Here is a 12780-nt window from a genome sequence, read left to right on the forward strand (position 1 = left end):
AACATACACTGGGTCTAACACACGTCTGTTACCATTGCGGTCTTTGCTCTTGCATCGCTTCTGGTTTCACCAACAAACTCTTGTTGGGAGGACATTGACATGCAGTATCAGGCCCCGCAGGGAGGCTGCAGCAAGAGACCCTGGTTCTGTCCCAAATGGCACCATATTCCCTATAAAACGGCACTACTTTTAACCAGAGCACTCTGGGCCGTGGTGAAAAGTAGTGCACTATATAGGGAATAGGGTGCCATTTGGGACACATTCCCTGTGACTGACACCTGGGACTCTTTCCCAATACGTTTTTCCTTGATTCCTGATGTCCTCTTTCCTCACCTCCTTCTCAAAAGGCATTGAAGGAGAAGGTCAGAGGGGAGGGAGCCTAGATCTTCTCCTCCAATGCAATTTGAGAAGGAAGCGAGGAGAGAGGATGCAAGGAATCGAGGATAGATTAATTGGTAACGAGCGCCTGGGCTTTCGCCTGCTTCATGTTGTCTTTAGGAGGACAGATTGGCACTCAGAGGCCTGCGCAGCAAATTCCCCCGCTGCAGAACAAAAGACAGAGTTAGACCCATCACACTGGCCATAGAGAGATGGGATTCCCCCCCATTCACTACCATTATTCATTCAGCCTCCACCCCCAGTCCCCCACTCCCCATCACTACATTCAATTAAGACACACAAGAATCAGTGAGGGAGTGAGGGAGACACTGGGGCTTTGGGAAGAACAATTCCACAGGGTCGGATCTCTGCGTGGTGGCGTGTACAAAGTAGCCCCTCGTTAAGAGTTTCAATAGATCCTGTCCAAGTCTCTAATTGAGCCTGAGGGTTTGAACAGTGCAGAATTCAAAGCGATTAAGATGTGCAGTGATCCCACATCCCCTGACCTTTCTTAGAGTTTTGTTCGCTGAAACAAAGGAAGAGATGAATGCATTCCATCTAAAATGCAAGAACATGTTGGAACACAATTAACCACCTGGGCCCGGTTTCCCGATAGCAATGGAACTTAGGCTTACGAGTGTTTTAACAGTGCATCTTTCCTGCAACAGCCAAAGCTGTAACATGCGTTTTCCAAAATACCACGCAGAGAGAGCGTTCGCTAAGTGCGTTGTTGAGGCATGTGTCGATACTGATAGGATCGAAAGAAAGGCAGCGCTGCTCTCGGATCAGCTTTCTCCATTAAAATCCTACCTTAACATTCAAATTATTCCACAATACTGATAACGGATCAGCGCCGGCTTATTCTAAATGCTTTCCCTATAATAATGCACTAAATCACCACTTGGCACATCATTGCGCGCCCGTTAGGCTACACATCATCGTCATTTGTGTTTGCTGTTCTCCAAATAGCATTTTAGAATTGTTTAATTATGTAGAAATGCAGTAAATGAGCTTCAACTTCCAAAAAGTTCCTCTCACATGACTTTACTGATAGCTCCTTTATTGAGGAAAAGTGTACTTACTATGACTGTGATATGTGGTTGTCCCACCTAGTTATCTTAAGATGAATGCACTAACTGTAAGTCGCTCTGTAATCTCCCCTGAAAATGAAATACTTTAGCCTTACAAATAGATAAACGTTAGCTACCTTGCCTTGAAGTTGCCCCCCCTTAGCCATTTCATCCCTGGTTCATTGAATGAGGAAATTATTTTATAAAGACATAAAAAGTATTTGGTTGTACAATAATTGTAATGTTGCAGGATCGCCAACCCTCCTCCAGGAGAGTCCTGGATGTGCAGGCTTTTTCTCCAGCCCTGCTCTAACACATTGTAAAGAATCTGTTGCTCAACTTTCCCTTGATAGGCTGACTAGCGTGTGTTTGAGCAGGGTTGGATCAAAAGCCTGCACACCCAGTAGCTCTCCAGATGGAGGGTTGACGGACCACATGTGTTTTGTATAGTAGCCCATCAGTGCAGTATTGTATTTTGTGGGGGGTTAAGTGCCTTGCTCAAGGCCACAACGGCAGGAGATATAATACTTGGGATCAGAGACCAGTATGCCTTCCATTGTCAATCCCAGTGAAAATGTTATTTTGTGAAGTAGTTCCTTGCATGATCAAACAAAATTTCCAGTCACCGTTTTGGACCATGGTGTTGCAGAACATTCTTTATTTTTGGACAAGTGACTTGAGCATTCGGAGAAGAAAAAAATTGTCCGATAGACAAGTGGCTAAAAAAAGTTATTGACAAGCCCTGTCATTTCTGTCCTAAAAATCTGATTTTATAACCAACCCTAACCTTTAGTGAAGACCAAAAATACTGAACAAAAATATGAACGCAATGAAACAATTTCAAAGATTTTACTGAATTACAATTAATAGAAGGAAATCAGTCAATTGAAATAAATAAATGAGGTCCTAATCTGTGGATTTCACATGACTGTGCAGGGGCGCAGCCATGGGTGGGCCTGGGAGGGCATAGGCTCACCCACTTGGGATCCAGTTCCACACACTGGGGAGCCAGGCCCAGCCAATCAGAATGAGTTTTTCCCCCACAAAAGGGCATTATTACAGACAGAAATACTCTTCCCCCCCTTCTCAGACGATCCAGCAAGTGAAGAAGCCGGATGTGGAGATCCTGAAATGCTCACTAACAGGGATGTAAACAAATGTGTGCACATTTGAGAAAAATAAGCTTTTTGTGCGTATGGAAAATGTTGGGGATCTTTTATTTCAGCTCATGAAAAATGGGACCAACACTTCACATGTTGCGTTTATATTTTTGTTCAGTATACATTTTTACGATACAGCCAATTTTGACTTTCCAGCTTGGCCACATAGCGCAAATCCACGGAAAGCCGGGAGGCCTATGTAAGACTCACCGTGTCTCCGATCTTGAGGTCGGCACACTTCCTGAGGCCTGGGAGAGGCTGTCCGTCCTGACAGGTGGCAGTGAAGGACAGACTGAGGTCTTCAGGTTGATCCCACACAGTCAGTTCCACCTTGGACCGGATGTTCTGGAGGGAGGACACAGAGAGAGCGAGAGAGAGAGAGCGAGAGAGAGCGAGAGCGACACTTATGAATAAGTACTTTTGACCTTAACATCAAAGTAGTAAATGTGTGATTTATTTGAAAACAAGACAGATGGTCCACTGGTCAACTATCCAAACCAAACACAAGTCTGATCAAAGACTCCTATCAATAGATCACATGAGAGTTAAAGTCTGTATATTAGAGCTGGCACAGAGGTTCCCTGGTGGTTACTATACTATTTGAGTGTTACATTCTTCCAGTACCCCTGGCACTGGATCCACTCAGAAACACCACCACTAAGCATTTTATAATGAAACCAGTAAGAGCCTGTAATCCAATCTGTTTCTGTTAGCAGTTGGGGTGGAAAAGAGAGAAACAGATGTATTGAATATTTGCTCGTTGGTGGTCATCCATATTTGACATTCTCAACACGGTTTGCCATAATTACCAGTTCTAGACTCAACTCTTGTGTCCTTAACTATGCAAAAACAAGTTGTTCCTCTCAACCACAGAAAGTAAAACACTTGACTGACAAAAAACGACACAGCTTGATTGGAATTGTTTTTAAGGAAAACTTGACTGAAACAAGAAAATTATCCGGCTTAAAAAATATTCTAAATACACGGAGAAAGACATTCTTTCATCCCTTAAAATGTTGTTTCCTCACAACTAGTCCAAAATAGTGAATTATATAACTGCCTTCCTGCAGCGCATTATAGACACAATCTGCCATTTCAACAGCCTGACTGCCACTTTGTTTGGTAAGCTGAGAGATGGGGCAGGGGCAATGTAGCCTAACCACTCAAATCAGACTGTAGCTTTAAGATCCCTTCTATGGCCAAAACGGAACCACAGTGGCTACCTAAAGGTGACCTAGAGTCAGGTTTTAGTCAACAGACCACAGCACAATAATACAAGACAAGTGAGAATGATGGATGCTTTGAGAATGGATTAAGAGAGTGTCTGCTATGACAATCAAATACTAACATCAAATTATAATTCAAGATCATTAGAAGCCCGGGCTTAACTTTGGTAGAATGAAGATTATAGATTTAGCATGACCCATCAATTAAAGTCTGGTGGTGATTTAAATCTCTGGTCTTATATTCTTTTTTGATCTTTCCATAAATGTGGTGTTTCTTGTTCCATATAACCAAGGGAAAATTTAATTACAATTCTAAACGAGGACAAGATGCAAATCTCCTAGCATACCAGTCTGTTGCCGTTTTTCCAGCACAGCAGTGACCTCAATTAGAACCATCTCAGTAATGTTGCCAGGACAAATATTTAGCAACCTTATGAAAAACTAAACCAATGAGTCTCTCTTCTGTCCCTCAAGTTGTCTCCTTGGATTAAAATCTTGAGTTTAAAATACACAAGAATGTGGATGCCTTTTCCAGCCCTTCTAGAACCCTTTTCAGCCCTTCCAGAATCCTTCCTTGAAAGTACTGGAATGATGGAATCTATTTCCTGTGTGGTGGACTGGGGAGTAACAGGAGGGTCTCAGTCTCAGGATTTGGGCCATAAACCTGCTTCTTGTTCCGTGACCATAAAGTACTAGACTACTGCAGAGTTACAGACACAGGGCTGTAGCGTGTGCCAGAAGTAAACCCCCAGAGCCCCACAGCAAATAGAGGGGCTGGGTCAGGGTATCCATCTCCAATGCTAAGGCATAAACATTCAACACTTTCTCTTCTCCTCTAGAGACCAGGGTCATGTTCAGTAGGGCACAAAAAGGAAAACAAAAAAGACAAGTTCAGGGAAGACCTGTCTTTTTCCCTCAGTTTCAAAACGTTTTTTCAACCAACTGTCAACCAACATCCATTTCAAAAGAGGACTGCTGAGACTATCTTTTCCTCTGAAGCACACACAATCTGTGCTCCAAATGGAAGAGAACTCTCCTTTACTTACATTGTAGGCGTTAACGATGAGTTGGATGATGTTCTTGGAGTCCTGATCCAGAATCTCCACTGTGGTTCCAGGTATCAGTGCTGTAAAATTCTGCATAAACACAAGATAGGAGAAATGTTATTAAATAAACAAATATTTGCAAGACTTCACACAATACAGGCCCCCATACTTACCAAACTGTACACACCAAACGGTACACACCATAAACACCAAACACACAGCTAATCTCAATACTGAACATTCAATTCAATAAAAATAATGTACCTTGTAAATGACATACAGCCTTTTTGTCACAGCGAAGATGAGATAGATGTTGTTTTCAGCCAGCTTCTCTCCCAGTAGAGCCAGAGAGGGGTAGTCCTACAGCGACATGGATAGATAGAAACATGGGAGCATGATGTTAGAGGCATTTCTTTAAGTTCTCACTAGTCTAGCTTCCATCTCACCCTGTCAGGAGGTTAGTGAAGAGAAGCCATTGCGCCCCTGATTCCAGTGTAGTGTTTACATTAGAGTCCCCAGACATTTCCTTTCTCACCAGCAGAAAGGACAAAGAACACTGAAGTGGTTTAGACCTATTAATTTACAGCTCTGCATTAGAGTTGTGCATTAAATGGTGAATCCTAACTTCTACTTAAGTCAAATTGTCACTATAGTCAAGGTATGACTGAGTGAAAATGTATAAGCATTGGATAAACAATCACTTTCACACAATCAGATTTGTGATTTTTGGCATCAGTAAGCCTTTATCATTGTGTAAATCCAAATCAATCAACAGTGAGATTTACACTTGAAATGGACCGTGAGGAGCATTTGCCTCTGCACCTTCTCCAGTTCAACGGTTTCCCTTAAAAACAGAGCTCTGTTCTGGGAAGTGCATATTCCTTTCGTCCCACAATCAAATGAGAGAGGAGAAACCTGTTTAGCCTGTTGCTGAGGATCTACCAATTATTTTGATTTGTGTTGGAGTACCTCCACTGAACTTAATGTGATGAGACGTACCATGACTACCAAGCCCAGAGCATCCAATGACACAGAGCAAATAACTAGAAACATTTAGTGATTCCGGGAGAAACCACCAGAATACCAGAATCCTTTAATCCACTTAACCAATTTTCATATCATTGAGTTTGATTGATTGAAATGCACATGATGTTAATTATGTTTTTCATTGCATTAGCTCTTTGGACAAATAGCGCTAGCTATGTAAACTCAAACTGTGTGCATAAAAATATATTTGTTTATATGATTCAGTCTCATCGTACTAAATAAAAAATCAGCTTCGCGCGGCTTTTATAATTTCTTTATGTCCTCGCTCAAGACATTTGACATTTTAGTCATTTAGCAGATGCTCTTATGATGTCAGTGACGTTATAGCTCTATGGTAACCATGTTATAATGATGTCAGTGGTGTTATAGCTCTATATCAGGGCTCTCCAACCCTGTTCCTGGAGAGCTACCCTCCTGTAGGTTTTCACTCCAACCCCAGTTGTAACTCCCCTGATTCAGCTTATCAACCAGCTGATTATTAGAATCAGGTGTGCTAGATTACGGTTGGAGTGAAAACCTACAGGTAGGTAGCTCTCCAGGAACAGGGTTGGAGAGCCCTGCTCTATAGTAACCATGTTATAATGTCAGTGATGTTATAGCTCTATAGTAACCATGTTATAATGATGACGTCAGTGATGTTATAGCTCTATGGTAACCATGTTATAATGATGTCAGTGATGTTATAGCTCTATAGTAACCATGTTATAATGATGATGTCAGTGATGTTATAGCTCTATGGTAACCATGTTATGATGATGTCAGTGATGTTATAGCTCTTTAGTAACCATGTTATAATGATGTCAGTGATGTTATAGCTCTATGGTAACATTTACATTTTAGTCATTTAGCAGACGGTCTTATCCAGTGCGACTTGCATACCTTTTTCATACTGTTAACCATGTTATAACGATGTCAGCGATGTTATAGCTCTATGGTAACCATGACTCCTGTCTTACCATCTTGGTGGAGCCACTGTACTCGTTCTTCTCATTCATGTGGCACTCCCCATCATGGGGCTGGACCAGGCCCCCCAGCTTACCGTCCAAGGCCAGGTGAGGCACATCGTCTGTGGCAAACACCAGCAGGTGGAAGGCCTCCTTCCTCCAGCCTATCCTCTCCTGCACAGGGGAAGAGAGATGGTCACTTCACTGAAAGTCTTAGAGACACCTAACTGGGGTCTAAATTAGTCCCCTCCAGTTTATAGTAGGCTATGTATAAATGCACACGGGATCAGTCCATGAGAGCAAAACAGATGTGAAAATGCAGGCTTAATAACAAAAAAGAGGTGGGTTCCTCAACTGATCCTAGATAGTTATTGATAAATTGTTTTTGGAATTTATTTGAGATATAACTGTTCTATAAAGAGTTTATAAAAGACCTTGGCACAACAACACAAACTCTCAGCTATACAGAGAGTAAGAGTTCCCGACCCTATAAAACAATATCACTCCACTAAGACAAGGAAGGAAACCCTATCACTTTCCACCAGCTCGACAACCACTGACCCACAGATAAACAAGGAGAGTAACACAAGTGTTTTATCCAGAACAAGGCCATTGTCAACGGGAAGCAGAGGCCAGCAAAAGATTGCAGAAGCAGAGCGCATTAGTCTCAACACAGTGCTGAGTAATGGCATGACACTAAACAGACCTGATCTTTCACCAGTGTGTAGGCATATAAAGGCACCCATGTGACGCCCAGCCCAGTGCATTATGTGCCACAGTATACAATAGAAAGAGATGTGTTGGCAGTTGGCATACAGAGTCCTTTTTTAATAACATGCTAGATACATTCCTGTCATATTCAGCTATGCCATGTTTCGAATGTGTTTTGGCTGGAGTTGTAGTTCACCATGTGGGGCACTGACAGTCATATTACCATGCCCATTTGCTATTGACATTCCTTGAAGGGAACCCCTTGTTTGTTTGTTTTTACAGGGGAACAAAGAGGCACATATAGCTGAATATTCTTCAATTGGTCAACAATGCAAATTATTCATTAGTCACAGTAAGTGAAACAAATATTTCAAAAAAGTATCGACCAACCACCAAACTTGTAACTGTCCAATCCAAGCTGCTACACCAAACGACATGGTAGAGCTGGGAGGGGAGGGAGTGAGTCATTCTCTTCCGGTAAAAAACAATTAACTCCTGTTTAGACAACAGCCCAACACTGGGATATGACTGGGCCTGTTTCTCTGTTAGCGAGTCAGTTATCTCCTTATTTAAACAGCTACACCAGACTACACTTCCTGTTCAACCCCCTGGTCGAAATCATTTATAGTTAATAGTGGTTGTGACTTGGGTTCATTAGGCTATCAGGGGGGAAAAAACTAGCCGGGAACAGGGAGGAACTACCTAGACTTGTCCAATAAGAAATGCTAATATTAGTTTTCCATTGCGTGTGCTAATGAACACTACCAGCACCTCAATCCATCATGTCTGCCTGACTGACCGCTCACAGGAAAAAAACTACAAGGACTTAACTTACAGCAGACCTGGTCCTGACTGGTTAGGGTTAGGTCAGGGTTAAGGTTAGGGTCAGGGTTATAGGTTGACATGCCAGTCAGTCCCGTCCCTTTAGTCCAACCATGGCCTCAGCTCACCTTACAGACGGCAGCCTGCAGGATGGCATCGAAGCCTCCCTCTGGAGCGTCCCTGTTGCGAGACACCATCTGTTTCTGCACCTCCTCGTTGAAGCGATCCACTTTGTCAGTCAGGGAGAGGAGGTGGCGGAACCCGAAGGAGGGGACACAGCTGGGGAACAGTTTGTATCTGTGGAGAGAGAAAGTTTTAATTAAAATGTTTAACTACATAGAGGATGCTATGCATGTAACAGACCAGGAATTGTTTTTCTGTGTTCGATTGAGCTCGTCTGGCCCAAATGGAACCAATTAAATGGTCCCAAATGTGCCAACCCTGGCAATCTGGCACATCTACACAGGCGCTCATTCAGGCAAACTATTTGAAATACTGTTTCAACCTAGGTCTGTTGGCTACATTGAGGACGTGTAAGTAATGTACGTAAAACAGTTTCCCAAAGAGGAAGACCTCTGGGACATTCTAACACAACCTTCATCCTGGAGGAAACACAGATCCTGAATTTGAGGCATTTGTATTGCTTGTTTTTGCAAGGAGGAGGGCAGGGCTGTGTTAAGGACGAGAGGCCCAGACGTCATGATCTGTCCTCTGCCCCTTTAATAGTTTCCAGCAGTACTGGCTCTTTGACTGCGACACACACAGTCCACATTCAGGACCCAGGGAATAACCTAGTTGGGCAGTGATGTGTGATGATGGCAGTAAGTTAGTGCAGCGTTATCTCACCTCCGGGGGAAATGTGGTGTGTGTGATCGGCTGCTTTTCAACCTCTATGTTTTATTCTGGTCCATTTCAGCCTGCCATCATCATCCACAACAAACCTCAGCAACACTAACCCTACAGTATGAGGACAGTGTCCATTTTGTGTCAGTTTCTTAGTATAATAGAAATCTGCACTTGCACAGCAAAAACCACAAAGTCACAACATGGACCCAAAATGCAGCTGTACTCTTCATTTTTATTCTCAATCCTACACCCAAACCCATGACCATTCTACAGTAAGCCAGTAGCAGTAGTGCCCTTCTGAGTCCTCACCCATTGCAGGGGTTGTCCTGGTACTTGGGGGCCGTGTAGGAGAAGGGGGACATGTTCTTGTCGACAAAGGATCCGAAGCCCAGTCTGAAGTTGCTGGTGAGTTTCCTCATCTCGTCGGCCAGCTTGGTGCCCAGGTTCCTGATGGTGTCCAGGTCGTCCTTCATGGACAGAGACAGGTCCATCAGGTAGTACAGGTCCACTGGGTAGTCCTCCACCTGGCGCACCTGCACTTTGAATGATGTCTGGTCACCTTGTGGGAAGGGAGGGGACATGGATAACATGTCATTGCTTTGATAGGTTGACAAATCAATCAGCACCCAAATTGTTCTGCTAGGTTTTATTTTTTTACATTTTTGTTTTCAATATAATATTTTGTTCTATATACAGCTCAGGACTCTCCACATCCTTAGGTTCAAACTCTGTTGCCTTGGCAGCACATTGCGCTCTGAGATGGTGGACTAGGCTTCCCTCATACTGTATGTAAAGTAGGTCACTTCTATTGTTTTCATGCCATACATGACACAAACAGACTGGACTACTTGGCTAGGACTGGGGGATTACCTGGCCGGAGACTGAGGGAGATCTTCTGAGGCATGATCTGGATGACATCATACTGGGTAGGCCCGGAGCCTTTGGAGCTGAGGGGTTCGCTCTTCACTACCGTGGTGCTGCTACTCGGACTCTCCATATGATGGGCTTCACAGCCCCTCTTCTGCAGGTTCTGACGCAGGTCACACCGCGACGTCAGGGTCCTCGCCCTGCCAAACTCCTGAGGGAAGAACAAAACAAATGGCACCTGTCATCCAGTGGAGTTAGTACACACTGGTCTGACTCAGCCCTGGCTTCAGTTGAGTATTGTAAGGTAATATCAAGGAGGGGGGAATCTTTTATCTTCTTCTTTTAGTTCTAGGTCTTCCATAATAGAAGGAGGTGTGGAGACAGTCCACTCTGCACAGAGATCAACTATGGTTCCAGAACTGCACTGGTACACTGACATGTTTTGGCTCTTTGAAACAACATGCCATCATCAAGCCTGAGCTTATGTAATATAACACAACCATATGAGAGCCCTCACCTCACTCACACTCAGCCAGCTATTGGGTTCAGTATGTCACATTTAGAAATGTAGTGTGAGGATTACTAGTGTCACCACCACGTGGTGTACTGTAAATCCAACACGTTGGAGGAATGTGGCACATGCCCTACCTCTTGCGCGCACCAGGCGCAGCTCGGGTGGATGAGGAGGCATTCTTCACAGGACATAGCGCTGCCACTCATACACACATTCAGACCTGAAAGTAGCAAAAGTAAAAGTAACCAACATTGTTCCAGAGATTCTATTTGATCATTCCTGACATTTGATTACCAGCCAATGAAACTCAGGTGGGATATGGCAAATTACAATTTAGTCTTGAATTATTTCTTACACGTCAGAGTGAAACATAGACCTTTGAAGCGATTAAAGAACTATGACTGATGACCTCCGTTTATAAATAGGCTATATAATTATAATATATATGATGTATACTTCAATGCAACGTGACAATAATGTCAAACATTTGAAAGAGAAAGATTGATAACCACAACAGGGTATTTAGTTTTCGAGTGTGTATGGCAACATTGTTGCAAGAATTCGCGGCTACTGTAACAACTGGCCCGATGTTAATACACCTATCGAGCGATTGGCTTCTAAAACTAAAACTAGTCAGCACTTTCCCGTGGAATACTGCCATTATAGGCCATTACAAGACACGTTTCGCGAGAACTGTGTAGCAAAACATTTAAGAAAAACTCTTACCTTGTGCAACATTGTGAATAAATATTTCCAGAATCATGCAGCCAAGAGCTGTACGGTAAAACAACTGCCATGGGTTCCACATAATTTCCTCGTGTTGGACCGTTATTCAAAAGTCTCTGTTTGTGAAGTTTTCTGGAACTGGTGTGGCACTAAAGTCTGCAGTCGAACCTTTCGATAGATGCACGTTCTGTCCTCTCGGTTGGTGCAGAGTAGTGAACACGTCTCTTTGTCACGTTTAAACTCCAGCAAAGCGAATTGTCCCGATAATGTTACGCGCCCTCAAAACAAACATTACAATTCATTGTCCCTCAGAAGAATTCCACATAACAGAAACAAAACAATATTTTTTAAATACTGGGTTCAGAGTCAAGAGCTGTGATTTTTGCAAATAGTTATGCAGAGCCAGCCTACCATGTTGTCCGTAGTTCACCCATAGCCGACATCGTTGGTTCTTGTTTTCCAATACTTTTCCATCCGTTATAAACCCTTATTTAGTGTGTAAATATTCCCTTGATCAAATTAAATGTAGGTAGAAGTTTGGCCTAAATGTAGAATAGAATTTCAGCTCACTAGAATAGCTTATCCCTACGAAGTTTGTTCTTCAGTCCCCAGTTATGTTAAACGCGTTGCCAGTTGGAGTCTCCGCCCACTGTTTAGGGTGACGCGTTAACCCTGTCCTTTGTTTACCATTTCACAGATGACTAACATGATGACCACACCGGCTCCGCGCATGCGTCCGCGTGTGCATGTTGAGTTTGTCTATCCCCATCAGGCACAGGTTGAAATATCAAAACGAACTCTGAACCAACTATATTAATTGGGGACAAGTCGAAACGTTAATGGACATTTAGCCAGCTAGCTTGCTGTTGCTAGCTAATTTGTCCTTGAATATAACAATTGGGTTGTTATTTTACCTCAAATGCGTCCTCTACTCCTACAATTAATACACAGATAAAAGGGGAAACCTAGTTCCTTTCTAGTAATCTCTCCTAGTTGTCCTCTTCTTCTTCTGTGGATTTTATATGGCGGTTAGCAACCAATTTTAAGGCGCATTACTTCAACCAACTGGACTGGAGTGTGGACCTCAGTCATCTTTCAATCACCCACATGGGTATATGCTCATAAAAAACAATGAGGAGATGGGAGAGGCGGGCCTTGCAGTGCTTCAAGTGTCTAAAATAGAACCAAGTTCTATTTTAGCGCCCGGCTATGCAGACGCTAGTTGACATGTGAGATTAGTTTGGATGAAATTATTGAATCAAAGCCTATTTATTATTGATCTGAAAATGTGGTAGGAGGCTCTGTATGGAAGGTGTGACGCAAATTGCGGAGCCTCTGGAGGCATGCAAAGGCCAAATTGAGCTCGGTACGAAATCGCAATGCGCCTCTCAAATTTTGTAACAATTCAGAGGGCTCCGTATTG

At 43.1% G+C, this 12780-nt stretch overlaps 1 protein-coding gene across 3 annotated transcripts in view; it reads right to left on the reverse strand.

Annotated features, from left to right (window-relative positions):
• The window catches only part of LOC121554961 (integrin beta-5), an 89092-nt gene extending 77077 nt beyond the window's left edge, over positions 1 to 12015 (reverse strand). The window contains exons 1-10 of one of the 3 annotated variants that reach the window (XM_041868694.2): positions 11769 to 12015; positions 11358 to 11635; positions 10766 to 10851; positions 10121 to 10328; positions 9560 to 9809; positions 8533 to 8701; positions 6884 to 7045; positions 5145 to 5240; positions 4881 to 4970; positions 2819 to 2953 (exon numbers count right to left, since the gene is read on the reverse strand). In XM_041868694.2, coding sequence (XP_041724628.2) covers positions 2819 to 2953; positions 4881 to 4970; positions 5145 to 5240; positions 6884 to 7045; positions 8533 to 8701; positions 9560 to 9809; positions 10121 to 10328; positions 10766 to 10851; positions 11358 to 11439 — 1278 coding nt within the window. In that variant the 5' untranslated portion in view covers positions 11440 to 11635; positions 11769 to 12015. Of the gene's footprint in view, positions 1 to 2818; positions 2954 to 4880; positions 4971 to 5144; positions 5241 to 6883; positions 7046 to 8532; positions 8702 to 9559; positions 9810 to 10120; positions 10329 to 10765; positions 10852 to 11357 lie in introns of all 3 variants that reach the window. The other 2 variants (XM_041868693.2, XM_041868695.2) reach the window with 2 other exon arrangements.
• Positions 12016 to 12780: the final 765 nt, after the last annotated feature.

The sequence above is a fragment of the Coregonus clupeaformis genome, chromosome 40, assembly GCF_020615455.1.
Source record: "Coregonus clupeaformis isolate EN_2021a chromosome 40, ASM2061545v1, whole genome shotgun sequence".
Lineage (NCBI taxonomy): Eukaryota > Metazoa > Chordata > Actinopteri > Salmoniformes > Salmonidae > Coregonus > Coregonus clupeaformis.